The 19062-nt window shown below is 39.3% G+C and overlaps 1 protein-coding gene across 1 annotated transcript in view; it reads right to left on the reverse strand.

The window, feature by feature from the left end:
- Positions 1 to 19062, reverse strand: part of necab2 (N-terminal EF-hand calcium binding protein 2) — a 142374-nt gene that overhangs the window by 46742 nt on the left and 76570 nt on the right. Inside the window, exons 6-8 of the mRNA XM_080474449.1 lie at positions 14633 to 14769; positions 14138 to 14262; positions 126 to 205 (exon numbers count right to left, since the gene is read on the reverse strand). Of these exons, the coding sequence (XP_080330575.1) occupies positions 126 to 205; positions 14138 to 14262; positions 14633 to 14769 (342 nt within the window). The remainder of the gene's footprint in view (positions 1 to 125; positions 206 to 14137; positions 14263 to 14632; positions 14770 to 19062) is intronic.

Below are 19062 nucleotides of genomic sequence, written 5' to 3' on the forward strand. Positions count from 1 at the left end.
ATAAAAGCATTGGTGTACTGTAGTTACAGTTACAATAAACCTCAATGGGTTTATTGTATATTAAAGAAATCGATTCCCCAAAGACCTCGACGTGGGTTTTTTTCTTACTTGTTTGTCTTTCTTACCTTGTTCTCCAGCCGTCCGATCAGTTCAGCCAGGCGGTTGATCTGAGCCTCCAGACCTTCTTTCCTCACTTCCACTGCACCTGCGACACACACACCAGCACAGCGTGAATCAAATTGTAAGAACGTTCATCACCATGCATCACAATCGGTCCTGATTTGTGACAACACCTGATGGAGCTCGATTGTATACCTTCAAATTAAGCTCATATTGAAATAAAATCACCAGATTGCTGATTGCCATGTCTCTGATTGTTGCAATCTTCATATCCTATATGGAGCAGAGTATAAATAGATCACTCATGTCAGTGCTGTGTAATTTCTTACTTGATAGCTGTCGCGACATGTCAGCTTTATTGATTATTCTGGTAAGCAAGCACAAAACCAAATGAAGCAAACAAATTGGAATTCAGCACCAATTAATACCAGGCATCTTTTGTTACAAGTTTTTAGAAAGTAGCTTATAATTTTATTTCTTTGGGATTTGCTTCCTCTTAGACAATAACAGTGAGGGTCCGAGCACCAAGGGTGGAATTCCTCTGAGGAATGTAAACACTTTGCGTCGCAAACAAACGCGTTTTGAGGGCCTAAATGTTCACGAAAAGTTGCAAAACACATGAGACCTGGCAAACCATCTTATTATATTAATGGGGAATTACATATACAACGGACAAAATGGTTCAACAGCTCCACCTACAAAATGTAGAAGATTAAGCCCTGGCATCACATTTCACTGAGAGCTACACAATTGGGGACACATATGTAACATCCCAAGATGCCCGCAAAAGTGGTTCAAACCCCAAAGGGAGCCTGTTATGCTATAATATATATATATAACTAACTTGTCCCTTTGTATTTGATGATTCCATATCACTATGTTCCTTTCAATTTCTAAGAATCTTAAATTATATCTATTGGACAGAAGATGTCATATAAATGACAATATTTTGTATTGCATAACTGCTCTTTATGTATAGTTAAAGTGCGACTCTTGGGACTTCATGTATAACTAATTACCTTAAAACAGTACAATTAATAAAAAGACATATGTACGATTGTATCTCTCTTCATCACTTAAAAACAATTCTTTCATCATGAATATTTCATGTATAGGGGAAGTTTCAAAGGTAAAGATAAACAGGCAATTATATGTGTTTATCATAAACAAACCCTGGCCCGTTCACAGACAGTAAAGAAACGTAAGGATGGGGAAGGTTCTTTGAGGTGTTCCGTATAACTGGTGCTTTGTTCCAGTGTGATTATAAAGTACCCAATGACACTGGAATCTAACCCTCCTAAGCAGCTCTGGCTTTTAAATGCTGCGATCAGATCAAAAGTATCGACTTTGTTTTGCACTTCACGGAGTGGAGACTTTTAATCAACAGTAAACAATGACAATGGCAATCCAGTGAAAGTGTAAACCAATAAAGAAATGCAGCAAAGTAACAGAGGCACAAAGATCTCTGATTAAAGCCACTTCCATTGAACTTCTTGTTGGACTTAATTCAAACTAGGGCAGCGACTTCAACACATTCATTTTGATTAACTGATTCCAGAATAAAAAGATAGCAAGAACATTATTCTTTTCTCAGTTACGACAGACAAAAGCAGGCTAATGGATGTGGCGCGTGAGGCTTGTTCAGGGGGAAGGAAAGTTTCAGTATAATTACTGCTGGATAGAAATGTGGAAAAGTGCATGGCTATGTGCAAAATATGGGTCAAAGAATTTACTTATCACTGAAGTAATTCAAGTCTTTAACATCATGTCAGTGCTTAACATGTAGCAGTACTAAAGGTAGCTCCATAGGAAGTAAAAAAAAAAAGGTGCAAACACATGTGTATATGTTGATTGAGTCGTCTGCTAATTCAAGTCAGTTTGAACTAAAACTTTTTTTTGTATCGCATCGCAAATAAAATGTGACTGATTAAATTCTAAAACTTTGAATTAATTAGATTAATCTTTTTCATGATATCTTACCACAACTTGAAACTCTTCAATTCAGAGTGCAAAAGTGCAATAGTGTGCACAGAAAAAAAGTGACTTTAATTATGTGAAAATATAAGTAAAGAGTAAATCAAGAAAATCAAAATTCAGATCCCCGAAAAATGAAGTTGTTTACAGTGACGATGTACAAACCCTGAGTTAACCTGCCAAATCTGCTAATGAGTTACAGTAAGTAAACCGACACCATGGTGTGATGCAATATGTTTAATCCTGTACCACCTTTCTGAAAGATCAGGAAAGATTGAATTAACTGCACTCTGCAAAATCAATGCAAAGCAAAGTGAGGCACGGTCACAATTTCATCATTTTGTGATTAAAGAGGTGTATTTAAAGTATTAAAAACACTTTATGAAATTCCTGCAGGTTTTGTCAAATCTGACTCATAGAGAAATACAAAGTGCAGAGCCTCTACCCTTTGTTGTAATACTCTGACGTGAACTCATTATTTATATGTTAAAATGCTTAACATAGAGCTTTTAAGTATTCATGAGTTTCTATAGTGATGTGGAACCCTTAGCTGGAGTATTCCTCTTTTCCTTCACTGTCTTTGTTGACGATGGTTTTCTATTTGTGTGTCTTCGTGAAACATGTCCTTTCCCTCTCATTTGTTGTATAGACGACACCCGTTCACCTTCTTGCCCTTCGTGCTTCCCTCTCTTGACTCAGTTCCTTCCTATTTTCTCTTCCTCCCGGCCGCTTCCTCCTCGCCACCCCCCCTGAGCTGCTGGCCTCTTTTCATCCCCCGATGGACCCCTAACAGCTAATTGGAGAGCGGGCTGCCCACTCTTCATTAAAAGCTTTAACAGCCAGTCAATTAGGAGTTACCTCCCTCCATCCTGAACACACACACACACACACACACACACACACACACACACACACACACACAAAATTGCAGCCCGTAACCATGGAAACGGTTAGAGATAGAAGCCTAGTGGTCATTTTGATGGACTTGGAAAATAAGTGGCCTGGCCAATTATAGAAGTGTGTGAAGAATTACTGTCCTCAAATTTAACACAGTGGAGTCTGTGTGTGTGTGTCCATTGACTTTACAGCATAAAGCGCTTTGTGGGCTGCTCAAACAGTGGAAAAGCTGGAAACTATAGAAGTGAAACCCCGTTCACATTCACAGACTTAATAGCCAGGTTACACCAGTGTACAAACTTACATACAAACACAATGTTTTTTTGATGTAATAGATCACAGCAAAGTAGCACACAACTTTGAATTGGAAAGAAAGTGCTTGTTTTCAAACAGTTTTACAGATAAAAATCTGAAAACGTTTGGCATGCATTTGTACTCAGTCCACCTGAGTCAATGTTTTAGAACCACATTTCACTGCAATTACATCCAAATCTTTTGGGACTGTGTCTCTTCGAGCTTTGTCCATTTGTCCATTAGGTCTCAATAGCAGACTTCAACAGGACAGCATGATGATGCCACTACCATCTGCAGTTTTACTTGTATGCCACACATTTACGATTTCTTCTAGATGTTGGCTGCATCCCCCACATGGTGTTTGGCTTTTCAACAAAGGCTTTCCTTCTTGCAGTTTTTACCAAAATTACAGGTTTGTGGAGTACATCTACCTCTTGGCTGCTTCTTTAATCAGTGCTGCCGTTGCCCGGCCTGTTTTTTCAGGAGGACGGATGCGTGTCTTTGTAGATTTGGAGATGAGCTGTATTCATTTTATTTTCCAGATATTAAAAGAATGGGATCATTTTTGTTAACCAAAGTGTGCTTTAATCTACTGCATATTTGATTTGTTACCTGTCTGATGTGTTCCTTTGTTTTCATAAATGTGTTTGTTCAAAAGTATCCTCTAACAAACCTCGGAGGATTTAACAGAAGGACTCTCACTGAAAACCATTTACACATAGGTGGAGTCTATTTATCGGTTCTGCGATTGTAAAAGACAACTGGATTTTATATTGGGCTATGAAAGTGCAGATGGCTGATTACAAATAAATGCCACGATTCTCATACTTTTTTATTTGTTAAGTCTTTTATATCTACCGAACAATTATATGCTACTTTTAATTGATTTATCACATAAAATCTGAATAAAAGACAGTTATGTTTTTGTTGGAAAAAGGGGTATGGCAATTATTTCAATGCATTTTATATTCATAATGTATGTAAGATAAAGTATAAAGATAAATAATAGATAAATAATTAGACATTGATCGTTTTAACATAGACAAGCTAGAAACAAGGGGAAAAAAAGATTGCTGTTGAATCTAGACATCTAGACTAGATTTTGCACGGTTTGCACTGTTATATCAAAAAACAATATATGCTACACCAAAGTCCAAAAATCCACAAAAGAGAGAAACAGTTTGCTAACATTAAATGGTCATTGCTTGGAAATATTTGCATTGCTCTTGTCAGATAGACAGGATGTGGGTGATTTATTATTCCTTTCTACATTATCTGTTTGAAATGTTGGTATTTGCTGTAGTTGTTTACTCACGTCAGACAGAAAACCAAATTTCGCATTCGATTCCGGATAAATCACTTCTCTCGCCATTGCAGAAAATTGGATTTCGGCTTCACAATTTCCAGACAGGTACTGTTTGTAAAATAATGATGCACAAAACAGAAGTGGTGAGCATTTACTGTATGTACATTAACAGGCTGCAGGCTTTTCTTCTGCCCTCCTGACACTGGCCTACTCATCCACTTCCACCCACTCAAAGGCTGTCTCGAGCTTTTGAGACGCCTCGTCATGGATAAATGCATCATTTGTTATTTGATAGTTTATTACTTCTACTACAACTCCTTCAACCAAGGGGAACGATAAGAATCGTTGGCCGCAAATGGATCAAATGAAACATTTACCAGTTTAGCTCACCAGCTTGAACAGCCAGTGCATTTCCAATGTCTGCACACATCCGTTTCAACAGATTCTATAAGCAAAAGTCCCACAATAAAAGCCCCTCAACAACAAATCCTCCAAGCCGTTATGTCTACAACAGGATTCAACACAACATCAGCAATTTGTATGAAGTTTTGCTGAAAAAAAGCTGCAGAAAGGTGGTTACATTCTTCAAAAATGTGCACCAGGACACATAAAAGCCGTTACTTGTTGTACTGAGTCAGAGGTCTGTTTACTGTATCTCCATAATCAATAAACACTGTTACAGTTGGAGGAAAAAATGACAAGTGGTCATAACGAACCCCTTTACATGCTGTTTTCACCTCAGTGCATCCTGCAAGCCAGAGCTGCCTAACAAGACACACGGTGCAGAGTGTTCGCCTTACAGTACTTGTATAAAGTGTGAAATTGACTGCTCACTAAAGCCCTCCCACCTCCAGCAATTGCCCTCACATAACTCTGCACAGCAGGCCTGTTGGGCGGAGAATTTCTCTACATGTTAAAGTGGAACAGACGGAGCTCGGGTAAAAGAGACACTCAGCTTTTTAAAGAGGCTGGCTGGAGTGTTGTGTTACTTTTTTTTTAACCACTCCAAATGCACAACATTAAAAGGTAAAGAATTCATTGCAGACTGAAGTTTGTTCATCTGCTGGCTGCACATGTTCACATCTTCTGCTCGATGAGGAGGAGGAGCTGGCGGAGAAAAGGTATAAACCACTCCGCAGTACACATGTACATAATGCAGGAACGACATATCTTCTCAAAAGAAAGTGTTACGTTCCATCGTTCTTCGTGGTATTTTTCACAAACTATTGTCAATCTTCCTCTGTGAGACACTTTCTCACTCTGATATGATCTTTTTTTCTTTTTTTTTTTGCTTATTCATGTAACCAAATTATTTAAAAATGACCAGATTGGTTGAAGGATAATTCTTCTACAGCTTCTTTTTATTGGCACCATTTAGTTTTCCACAACCTTCCCAGCTCCAGTCAAACTTTTTTTTGTTAATTCAAAATGAAATACAGTATTTTCTGGACAGGACAGGATGCTAAAGAACAAAGGAGAAGAAAACGGACTTTGTTGATCCATTGGAGAAAACAAATAGTTAACCTTCTTTCACCCCCTCTTTCACCCAGGGAGCCACTGGGGGTTAAGGGCTTCGCTCCAGAACATTCTTGTCAGCTTGATTCCACAGTGCAAAGAAGTACAATCTGATGGAAGAGAGTTGAACAATGTCAACAACGCACAACGGAAAAGTTGCTTCAAGATCGGTGTGAATAAAAAACATCTATTGAATGATGTAAAACCCATCCAGTGGCTTATCATGAACTTGGTCCAAAACACAATTATGTTAGTTTCAGCTGATTAGTCTTTAGTCAGGGGCCAATACCTTTAGTCGCAATAAGAGGGATCAGACCCTACAAGTGTGGCGTGTGCTTGTATTTTAGTCCCCACAATGGCAGTACAACCAAAACACACATGCATGGCCATGTGTGACATGAAAAAAGAGCAAAATAAAAACTTCAAGGCTATTACCAGTGTGCGCGTACAGCTGAAAGTGTGGTATAGAGGATTCGGGAGCCATTAATCAATCGACTTGTCCTGACTGAAGACGAAGCACAGTTGACATCAAGGACCTCGGTTGTCAGTGTTGCTTTTACAGTCCAGAGTATGAAAGAGTGGGGGTGCGTGTGGGGAGTAGGAATGGGGGTGGGGGGGTACTGGGTGAGAAAAGAGAACCGAGGGAAAGGGGAGGCATGAGGCTGACAGAGTACAATAGGTTGGTGTTACATCTTTGACTTGTTTTACAGTGAAGCTGCATCAAAGTAAATATTAAAAGAGAAAGGGCGTATTGATGTATACTGTATGTATTTAAATCATTCCTGCCTCTATGAAACAATGATTAATGTATTAAATCTATGAAAAATGCATAAACACAAAATTAATAATGGACAATAAATTATCTTTTTTTTTTTTTATCACACAAAAAGCCACTTTCATGAATACATTTTATTCATTTTCTGCATAAGTTTTATTATGTCGGCATAGTCAAAAATGTGTTTGCTATCTGATAGTTTGCTGGTAATTCATGTGCTGTATTTGTCTAAAACTGTTTAATAATCAATTTCTTTGAACACACCACGACGGGGCATTGAAATAAATCAGGTGAGTCCGGTTTCATCTCCACAGGGCCGGACCAGTGAGACGACAACTAGCAGGGGTGGGACTTTAATGTGTTAATCTCAATAATGTATTCCAGGAAAATAAACTTTTTTAAAAATGCTGGCATTTCTCAGTGCACCTGAAAATGCCTTTAAGTCCCTGGTGAGCCGAGCGTACTGCAGTGACTCTGTAATATCTGAAGCGATTCAGTGCCATATCCTGTTAGTGTTTGAAATTGCTGGGCCAAGACTTTGAGTTGGTCAAGGGGACAGAGGGTGGGTATAGAGGAGGAGTGTTTGAGAGAGTTGGAGTGTGGTGAGAGGTAACAGCAACCATTTCTTTACTTTGATAAGGCGGCAGTTGCGAGACAACTCCGCCTTCATTCCAGATTGACCTAAAGAATGCTGAGTTTTTGTATCAAATACAGGAATATTGGAGTATCTGTCAATGTGGTCTCACTTATTTTTTTGCATTCTCAGATGTAAAGGTACCATCGATAAACCTCACCCAGAACCTGCTGTTCCTTAACTCGTGTCACACATGTATGTCTATAGCCATAAAAGTCATAACCAACAAAACATTTTTGGAAAAACATTATGAAGTCTGGCATTGACTAAACATTCCTTTTGTCATAAGACAAAATGTGTGCTTGAGTTTCACTAAAAGGATGAAAATTATCATCAGATGGGAAAGATTTGATCAGCAGAGGGCGATTATTGCCCTCCGACACAAAAAGTCCACATCTCCGGCACTAGTTCAGAAAAAGCTTTTCAAACTTCACATCAAACATGTATTTTGTGCAGCGTTTGGTGACACGCTGTAAGAATGTGTTCACTGCGTTGCATCGAGGCTGAACAGTGCAGAGGAATTAAATACAGTACGTCAAATTCTTGCATGAGTTGGTTTGTCCTTCAGCCACAGCCAATAAAATCAAACCTGGTCATGTGCATGGCTGCCAGGCAGAGTCAAATACAAATGAAATCCAAAGAAAACTCAACTTTACTTCTTTTTTTTTTTCATTTTTTTTTTTTTTGCAACACAAACGTTTGGGTTTGAACTCGTCTGTTACAGTATTTGCTGAGTTTATGAAGCGAAGTACAGCAACTCAAAGCGAGTGAACAGTACAGATTATTAGGGGTTTATTTATGAACTAACATGCAGTTCCAACATACGGAGGCTGAGAGACTTCTGACCTTGCTTTAAACTAAACTAGAACCTCAAAGACACTCTCCAGACAAGTGGCAGATGTCGGACTCGGAAAGCTAAAGGAGCTGAAAATTGGACCATTGAACTGTGATTTATGTACAAGTCAAGTATTGATTTTGTTTCCATGCAGCGCTGCAGCGAAGGAAACTTTTCAGTGTCTTAGGAACAGAGTGGAGCTTTTTCTGAGTGTCATCCGAGTGTAACCTCATTCTTTCTCTGCAAGAAACAACAAGGGGGAAAAAAGAAGCAGCATTAACTGTGTCTTTAATGCGAAGAAATGTACAGAATGCACTGTAAATAACAAGTATTACGAAGCAGCACATCACAGTGTGTTATAGCTTTAATACGGTGTTTGTCTTCAGGCTATTGTATCTCCTGGAGATAGTATTTGTAAATCGATGAGAAAAAAAAAAAAAGTTTCTCTGTTTGGTAAAAGAAAAACTGAGATGAAATCCAATCAGATGCAGTCAGCTGTTGCTTTTTAGTGCGGACTGTCATCATTAACTGAGACACTTTACCAAACATGCTTTCTAATCACAACTTGTCCTTCATCTCAGATAACAAGAGTAGATTTGACTCAACCACTTACTTCTTTTTTCAGTGTTTTCCTGTTAAGCGTTGCCACAGCTGATTATGTTCTTCCAATCACCTCCATCCATGGTGTCTCCCTCCTCAAAACAAACCCCTGCATTTCCTCCTTTGTGTACATTATACCCTGTTTACATGACAACGCTCAGATGGAAATGGTTTTGATTCAGAAAAGATTGCAGGATTAAGAGAGGGCTACAACAAAGAAAATACCTCATAATAGAGTCCAGGAATAAGAGTCGCAGGAGGCCAGCTGAGGAAATGCCTTTTACCAAAAGTGAGCTGATTTGCAGCTATATTTCAAACAAGTTATAAACAGATGCAGTCAGAAACAATGCAACTATTTTCTGTTCTTAGAATAAAGTCCTCCCAGGATTTTGCCCGATCTCAAACACACGCTTATTACTCTCTAAACAAGAAGGCCAAAGCAATAAACTGTTGCTGTGTGTTATTTTGTGAGTCTTGCAGATGCAATCCTTGGACATCCTATTCAGTAGATAGTCTCCATCTATAAATCTGCATCTATTTCAGGGGTCAAGAGCAACAAATCCAGGATGGAGTCATTAGAGAAAATCATACTCGGCTCGTCTTTGAAAAAATAAAGTTTTTTAAATGTGTTGCCCAAGGACAAATTCATTCCTTATTCTGTAGCTATAGGTATAATAAATCCCTGTGTTGTCATCATATAAATACAACAGAATGCTTGTACAAGTTAGCCATGCACCATTAACAGCGATGCCCAAACTATTTCATTTCACTGTTAATTAAAAAGAGTTTGACTTTTTAGGAAATTCATACATTCACTTTCTTGCGGGGTAAAAATATGGCAATACAAATGATCATACTCGGCCACTTTCCATCTCTGGTATGAAGTTAATGATGAAAGGTCACTTTGGATTAAAAACTGTTTAAATTGAAGGCAGCCAGCTGCCACATAACTTAGGATAGTTTTAAGACTGAGATTTTAAGCCTGCACTGTTGAAGGCATAAAAAGCACATTTAAAACTTTAATATTAGATAGTTGATCCACAAAGTAGAATTTTACTGTAAACAAACAAAAATATGCTTTTATTTAAGCCTAAATGTAAGGTTTGAATATAATGTCATGCAAGGAGGTGTGCGACATTTAACAACCATCTAATGCAGGAAATACAAACGCAAATCCATTATTTTATAAGCATTTACATTCTTTTCTTAATGAGCCACAAGTAGCTGTTTCTACTATTCATGCTGTTAAGATAATAAGCCATTATTACTTGATTTCACCTGAAAATGATAAAAGATTGTATTAAACTTTGAACGAGTATCAGAAAACACCATTTCTAAACTGTGTATTGCATTTCTGGTTTTACAATACAGCTTGTGTAATTTCAAGTAAAACAATTACTACATCCAGTCTAAGAATGTACAGAGTAAGTCATAGGTTCACTCTCCAATTTATTTATTTTCATTACTTAATCTGCTAGACCTTTTATAACAAAATAACTGCCAATCAAGACCATTTTTGGGTTAATACCACTGTAAATAAATATCAAACACAGTTTGTAGTCTGCAACCCCCAGGCAAAGGATCAGGTTTCTGTTCAACATAAAGATTCTAAGATTTCCACTGAGAGCTTATTTACTTCATCTGAAGCTAATGTGGATGAATCCAAGAACATTTCAAGTGTATTTTTACCGGGAGAAGAAACACTGAATAGAAATGCTTTTAGAGCACAAAAGACTGTTGCCACAAATGGATTTTCCATTTTCTACCGGGCTGTTTATTTATAGCAGCAGACACATTTACCTTCATGATTTAACCTTTTCATGCTGTCACAAAAAAATAGCTGAATATCCCAACCAATAAATCCACCGGCATTTGTATTCACTCTGTTTTTCTTTTCAAGGCGAACAGGTTGTATCATGCATAAAGATAAAAGAGAATCCCTCCTTCCTGTCGTCTCGGAACAGTGTGAGTCAGGTATGAGGAGGATGTGTTATGGGACAAACTGTAAACTGCTTTTAGGCTGCGCGTTTTCGGAAAAAAGAGCCGTCAGTGTCGCGCTCTATCTGATCTGACAACACTGTAAAACTGTACACATCTGTGTGTGTGTGTGTGTGTGTGTGTGTGTGTGTGTGTGTGTGTGTGTGTGTCTGTGTGTGTGTGTGTGTGTGTGTGTGTATAAGCCGTTCACCATGAAAAACAAAGATGTACAGAAGCCAAACAAAGCTACTAGCAAAGGTTCACGCAGTTAACTGCATCCGTGGGGCCATAAATCAAAAAGTACTTGCGTTTTATGTTTCCTCAGCAGAAAAGCCTTCCTTCATATTGTTTAGCAAATTCAACCTTGTAATAGGAAGAAAATATCCAGTGTGGGAGCATATCTACCCTCTTGAAGGGAAGGATAATGGCTTTCTGAATGGAATATGTGACGGGATACTAAAACAGGCCCATGATTGATTAAGAAAAGTGGAATGCAACCTATTCATACAGCTCGGAACTGGGAAAATGAATGCTTGGATTTACCATTTTGTATAAAACAACTACAAACAGGGAACACGGCTGTTTCAAACCATGAAAAATAGAAACCAACAAGCCTCAAAAATCTGCTGAAATGGGATCAAATAAATCTTGGGAGGTACAATTCAGTTTCACTACATTCATGCTCGTCTGTACAGTACAGCTGTCTCTTAGTTGTTTTTTTTTTTTTTTTTTCATTAGTACTGGATCCTTTATAGAATCATTACAAGGAGTCTTGATATCAAAACGACAACAATTAGATTTTATAAAATAACAACAAGCTCCCATTTCCCTATGTTCACATGCTGTTTCCCACTTCCCTGTTCATTGTGAATCACTAAGTCAGATCCTGTGACTGGGGAAAGGCGGGGCTGTTGAACCCAAAATGATCATCATTTGGGCTGCATTATTGAGAAAGTAGTGTCAGTTGCATATAGAGCAAAGTCTAAAATGTTGTCATTGAAAGCCATTATCTACAAACTGGAAAGTCAAACTGAGTTCATGCAAAAGTTTAGTCATTGAAGGCACGAAGACCAGACCTGCCTGAGAATGTCAAACACTTCATTTTTATATTCATCTTCATCTTGTGCAGACAATATGCACCATTAAAATAGTAAAGTGGACGGAAAAACCTGTAATGCTTTCGGCTGTCAGCCCAATCTACTAAATGAAAAAAAAAAAATAATCCACACACATACATTTGATATTGTGCACACGCATAAAGGCTGATTTACTAACAGGGGACACAAATATTGTATCTGGCGGACACGTGTAACATGATGCACAAGTCATGGAGTGTGTTTGACTTCATAATTATAAAACATCAGGCAGTGAAAGAACTGTGAGAAACTCGAGGTAATGGATTCATTTACCGTGCACATTGTGATTTTACACTGTTGTTTATGATTGTTTCCTTTTTTGACAAGCTTAAAGAAGGAGATAATATCAGCCCCGAGATGCTGCTCGTATCGTAATGAGAAGCGTTTCCTCAGCTGCCTCGCCACGGCTTTTATTTGCAGACCTCACTGTGAGATATTTTCAGTGTTGGGAGCCTTCTTAAAACCCTCATTTGAATACTTCTGTTTGTGCTTTATGTCAAAAATATCCTTCTGAAGTGATCACCTGCAAAACACACGCAAAGTGAAACGGCAATGTATTTGCGTGAGCATGAAATTTGGCACGCTTTCAGGCCCTTTGTGGTTTAGATCGTACATCGTCAATAACGAGTCGGGCCCTTAGTCCAGCTTGACACTGAGCGGGCAGCCCTCCATTCATCAAGACCTGCAGCTCAGGCAACATGACACATTGACCCTTGAAAGAACAACATCCTTCACCTTTAACTGGCGCTTGTCAATAACATCTCGGGTGACTGAGTCATGTTAGCTTTGCGTTTTAAGCCTTTCATCCCACCTCAACCTGAGCAATTCCTTTTTACTCTACTCCAATGAAGTTTGCAAAGCCTCAAGGTGAGCATGAAATAGAGTTTTGACCACCAGCTGTTACAACACAACAGTGAGAAAGAGACTGTAACAGAGTAAAATAGCGATAATAAGAGATCATAATGAGGGTTGTGGACATCATCCAAAAAAAAAAAAAAAAAAAAGGCCATTTAACCAATGTGCTGTTTGTTTGAGCCACTTTGACTCCCGCAATTCAGAAAAACAGCCCGACATAGCACATTTCAAGAGTTCAGTGCTGACTGGACAGGATCACTTCAGCTGGCTTGATTTGCAACACTTTCAAGGATAATTTAACCACCTGTCAACACTCTCCCTTTTCTTCTTCCCTCATTTATTTTCTGGCTCTTACACCCCTTCACTTCTCTGAGCCGTTTTCCACTCCCTCCTTTTGAAATGAATCTGTGGCGCCCTTTTGCTACATAACGACACGTCAAACCTGTGCATGCAGCTGAAAGAGCTGTCTTTCAGTGACGGATAAATTGCTTGTCTGTATGTGTGTGTGTGTGTGTGTGTGTGTGTGTGTGTGTGTGTGTGTGTGTGTGTGTGTGTGTGTGTGTGTGTGTGTGTGTGAGATAGAGACAGAGAGAGCGAGAGAGAGAGATTTTGAGAGTAATATTTCGAGAACCTTTTGTTCTATGAAGATCATTCTTTTTTTCTTTTTTTTAATTATGGACTTTGGCTATGGTTACTGTTGTGCAATAATAATAGCTACTGTTGAGTTCAGAGGGAATTTGCCGGAAATTGTCAGTCAACGCAATATCCCTTGAATTATATATATGGCGTTGTGTGTGTGGTGTTTTTTATTTTTGTCATGGGGCATTAAATTGTATTATTTATGGCGCCCAAACGCAGGGCCCAAGATCAATTTCCCAGTAATAGAAAACGATTTAGGAATAACTTCAAGTTTAAAGTTCAAAACTCATTCGATGGGGTAGAGATCAAACATGTGTATCACAGGATAAGCCTAGTAGACGGAGTGTTTGCCTGTGTGTGTGTGTGTGTGTGTGTGTGTATATTGACTATTAGTCAGACTTTGATTTACTGGCCATAACGAGTAATGTAATCCCATCAAGCGTATAAGACATGACGTTAAGCATACAAAGGCTTGACAGATGGCCTCCATAATCATATTACACTCTTCGATGTGTGTGTCTGTGTGTATGTGTGTGTGTGTGCGCGTGCGTGCGTGCATGCGTGTGCTTGTATTTGTCACCTGAGGCAGTGTTGATGGTCCTGACAGCCTCCCTGGCGCTGACTCTGTTGTTAGGTGGGTAGTCAGGGACGGCGTTTTCTTGGCGCTTCTCTGACACGCGTGGACTCACTTTGGCAGGTAGATGACTGAAGTAACACGAGATGGAAGCGAGAAAGGAATTAATTACAATGAAGGAAATCGAGACAGGGTTTTAACAACTGGCCTAAACCCAGGGGAGAGAAAAAGAGCAGTGAGGGCGAGTTTGAAGGAGATGAAAATGTGATGAAGGAGATGAAATTGGTTTCTGTTTCAGAGCGACAGATGTTTTAACCAAAGCAGATTTGCACTTGAAACACTGTCTGGTTACCATTCGAGTCGCTGACACGCTGAGTTTAACGGACAATGCCATGATACAAGTGCACAATCATAAATTACACACACACACAAACAATGGAGCAGATGCACATACACATTCAATTTCACACACAGCAGCCAGCTATGGACTCGCCTACTCACCCTGATTGGCTGTGTTGCTCGTCAATGGCGTCCACTGCGCTTTCCACCGAATTCAGGAGAGACTGGATCTGATTGGCCGATTCCTTCAGCAGGAAACGGGTCACAAACTGCTCCACGTTGGTTCCTCTCTCGTAGACCTGGGAGAAAACAAAAAGAAACTTTGGAACAACTCTATCATCCTTCCAGCCAGTTATCTTTTATGCCCACTTATCGAATACATGGTCTTGGCAGGGCTGGAGTCGGTCCCAGTTCTCATTGAGAAAGAAGAATGAAACATCCTGCATGGGGCTATCGCACAGAGACAGACAGCCATGTGCATACCTAATTTAGAGCCATCGTTAACCAAACCTAACATACATGACTTAGACTTGACCAATAAAAAACAGTCACAGAAATCCTGCATACCTACTATAGAGTGCTACTATTGAACAATAAAATGTGCTATTTGCAACGAATGTGCAATAAAAATGCATTAACTGATAATAAAAGGAAATATTACGGAAGAATCACAAGAACTCGTCAAATAAAACAATATGAGAAAGAAAATAAAGAAACAGGCTGATAAATGGTAACATAGCCAAACAACTGTTTTACACAATTTATTCTCCACATATTTCCTCTATAAACAGCACGATTAAAGGAAAATGCTTTGTGGCAATTCATAAGGTTTGAAGTGTTTCCTCCTCATGTTTGGTCATTTTCGAAGGACCAGTCGCAAACTGGCTCTTTAAAATATATCATTAAGCCATTGAGGTCCACCTCAAATACACTCGGCTCCTACTTCACTTCTTGGTAAAGAGAGGAGGTGATTCTGTGGCTCCAGCTACACTTGCAGAAATCTCTTTCAAGGAATGCGTTTGCCTGCAGTGTTTCCCTAAAACAAGCATTGTCCTATCAGAGGTCTCATCACAGTCAGATTTTCCAACAGAGATCTTTCAGGGGTCTTTCCATGAATTTGCTTGACAGCTGAAGTGTCTCTCACAGTGGACAGGCAGCATGTGACGCAGCAAAAGAAAAAAAAAGAAAAGAGAAGACAAGCATCTTCTATTTGCACATTTTAGGCCTAAAAGGTTTGTGCCGGACTCAACTTTCGGCTTGAGCTTGGAAGAAGCTCCACAGGGACGTAAAGATGCTATTTTGTGACTGTAAATTGTTTTTGTTTAGAATCAGTGGAAAAACACAAGGTCAGTCTAAAATATCATCTATCGTCTTCTTATTCAACGTATCACCATTTCCCTTTAAAAGCCGAGGGACCAATAAAGTCCTCCCCTGTCTTCATCAATCACCGCTCTACTAAAATACCGATTTACATGGACATAGATGAACTCTGTAACTCTTACAAGAGCTTCAAGAGAGCTTATGGATCCATTGGCAATCAATTATCACAGACTTGTTTTCAGTTGTCCCAAGTGCTGCTTCAGATCCATGATGGGAAATCTATGGAAATGAGAATTCATTGATTTAACAGCTGTAATTTTGGAAGGGATTTTTTGGGGATGAAACGAAAATCTACAGTAAGGAGAGTATGAAGAGAAGCGACTTTCTGACACAGGAGTCCCTCAGCTGCTCTGATGACAGTGTGAACACATTCATCGATTAGAAGAGTTGAGTGTTTCAGATAAGACGGGCTGCTGTAACTCTGATGATCTTATCACAGCAACCGTTCAATTATTTAGGGATTGAACTGATGGCTAAGAAACAGACCATCTTTCAGAAAGTGCCCAATCATATCGAGGCACAGCAGACCCGTCTCGCTCTGGATTTACTTCAATCCGCATGCACTAGGCTCTGAGTGTTATCTATTTCTGGTTGGCTTAGTGCAGCACTGAAACATGTGACCGTGCTGTGACGGTCTCTTGCACTTTTCTGGTTAGTTTGGGCCTAATTTACAAAGCTCCCGTGACATACTAAGCGAACATTGCAGGGTCACGCAAAAAGACTGCATTGATGGTTTGCATGCATTTTGCAGGTGATCAAATAAGAATAACCGGGGAATTCAAACTTGAATCCCTGCAGACACAAGAACGATCTGCTAGAAAAGGTGTTGTTTCCTTTTTCATTCGCTTGACTTTACCAGGGAGGAGCACTGCGATGAAATGCATTACTCTGGATGTTGGTGTACAAAGATATGAAAAATATTATGTTCTTCAATATGTTCAATAGATCGAAGCTGTAAATTAAAAAAATAAAGATGATCCCCTATGGGCAAAAAAAAACCACATGAGAGATTCAGAAAACGATAAAACACAGAAAAAAAGTCAGCACATAAAAGTCATGGGGGGCCAGCTGAGGAAAAGATAAGAGCAGATCTTTCTTAAATGTTTCAAAAAACCTTTTTAAATTACATTGCATGTATTGTCTATAAGAAACTCCTATAAGATGCTGGATTTCCTGGAGTGAAGAGACTTTTTCTTGATTATTCTGAAACCTCAGTGGATATACACAAATATAGACGAACATGCCTTCTTTGTTTGTGCTATTTCTCCCTTTTTATATAAATTTTATACTTATATAACTCAATAAAGCACAAATACTTAGCAGGACTCTAATGTTCTTTTGGTCACATAGGGACACTCAGAAACCATATTCCCAGAACAATTTCCAACTGAACGCTTCCCACAGTTCATATGAAGACTTATATATATCTGGATCATATCATGGATCTCTTGGATCTATGCATCTCTCAAAAATTGATCTCTCCTGCCTCGATGTATGGCTAATCAGCCCATTAAATGTGATTAAAAAATGGATTCAAAGGGCAGTTTTCTTCTGGACAGTCGTGGTGGTCTGCATTTCACCCAAAATGACACAAGACCAAAAGAAACGTGAATGCCTCATCCATTACTGTCATAGATGCATCGGAAGAGCTGCTTCAGTGATTCTGCTCACTCAGCAACGCTCCAAAGAAAGGAACCAAATAGGATCTACAGTCTGGTCCTGGTACCTCCAGTGTTGAATAGGTTCAAACAAGTGAAGTGGAGATGATTCAGTCAAGTGAAGGTTGTTTTCAATGAACTCATGGTGCTAATGGTGGCTTAGGTCAGTGGGTTTTCAAAGAGCTTCAGGGTGGGCAAGCCGCAGGAGACCTTTCCCCAGCAGATGTTATTTTTTTCTTTTTTTCAACCATTAACTTCAAGGAAGAAATCCTGATGAAAAGAAATAATTGGAGGGTAAACCCTGTGATAATTTAATAGAAAGACATCTTTTTTATAACTGCATTTTTTGTAGGTGTAATGGAGGTGAATAAGAATCATAAAATGACTTTAACAACAGTAGCAGACTGTATAGAAGGACTTACCAGATTTTTCAAACTGACATGAGAACAGTTGAACTTTGTATTGCCTCAGGATCTCAATAGAAGTTAATGTTAATATATTTTGATGTTGCAAAGATAAGCAAACTACCCAACTCTAATGTGGGGTTGGATGAAGGGGGTGTAGTGAGGTTTAAGGTGGTATTCCACAGTTGTCATGCCTATGCCACTCCAATGAAGCATATTATTTCATTTTCTGTTACATATATCTGCAACTGCTCGACTGACAACCATAACTAACACGGTGACTCCATGGGAGACATTTCACATTAAAAGACACTGAATGTTCAAGACCTGCTTAGGGCCGAACATCAGCCCGAATAAAACAGAATTCCCTCAATATCAAGCACCCTGCCATAATTGACTACACATGTACTCCAGAGAGTGGAGTCAGTCGGTCATGTCAGCTTTACTGTCAGAAGTCATAGTGCAGTGATTCAGGGAGGCAATTAAGGTTCCTGTGCAGTCAGCCATTCTCCACTGCGCTCTAATCAAAGACAAACGCTCCCGCGGGACACTGAATCACACATGCCGTATTGACTTCCATTATCGCAGTCAATGGTTTCCACATGTGTGTGCACGCGGGTCTGAAAGCAAACATGCACATCTCTGAAACGCACAGATTCCTCGCGTGGAACAGTCCAGTGAGGTTTGTCCTGCTTTTCGGGAGCACCCAATGAAAGCACCAAGCAAATACGTGCAGCCCAGCAAACAGAACTCAAGTTTGAGAACATAATCTGGGCTTGCAGTACAATTTCAAAATGTGTTTTGAAGCACTGATGACACCTTGCACCTGTTCTACGAAAGGTTTTTGCAAATATGATACTCCACGCGCACCTGTGTGGAAGCTGAACTACACACAAATTAACACACACAATCCACATAAATGCTTTCACCTTCATGACTATGGAATGTTGGTTGAAACACAATAGTCAAAGCTGTCATAATTAACACAAATGCATTATCCTTATCTACCTAACTGTTATTCCTCATTGCAAATCAGATCCTTTTCGGATAATATTGTGCATCCCCTGTGCCTATCTTACTTTTTCTTCTTTCCCCCTGAGTGTGTCCCATGGGTCTGGATACAAAACCCGAAGTAGAAAAGCTGTGATCT

The sequence above is a fragment of the Lipophrys pholis genome (genome assembly GCF_963383615.2).
Source record: "Lipophrys pholis genome assembly, chromosome: 11".
NCBI lineage: Eukaryota > Metazoa > Chordata > Actinopteri > Blenniiformes > Blenniidae > Lipophrys > Lipophrys pholis.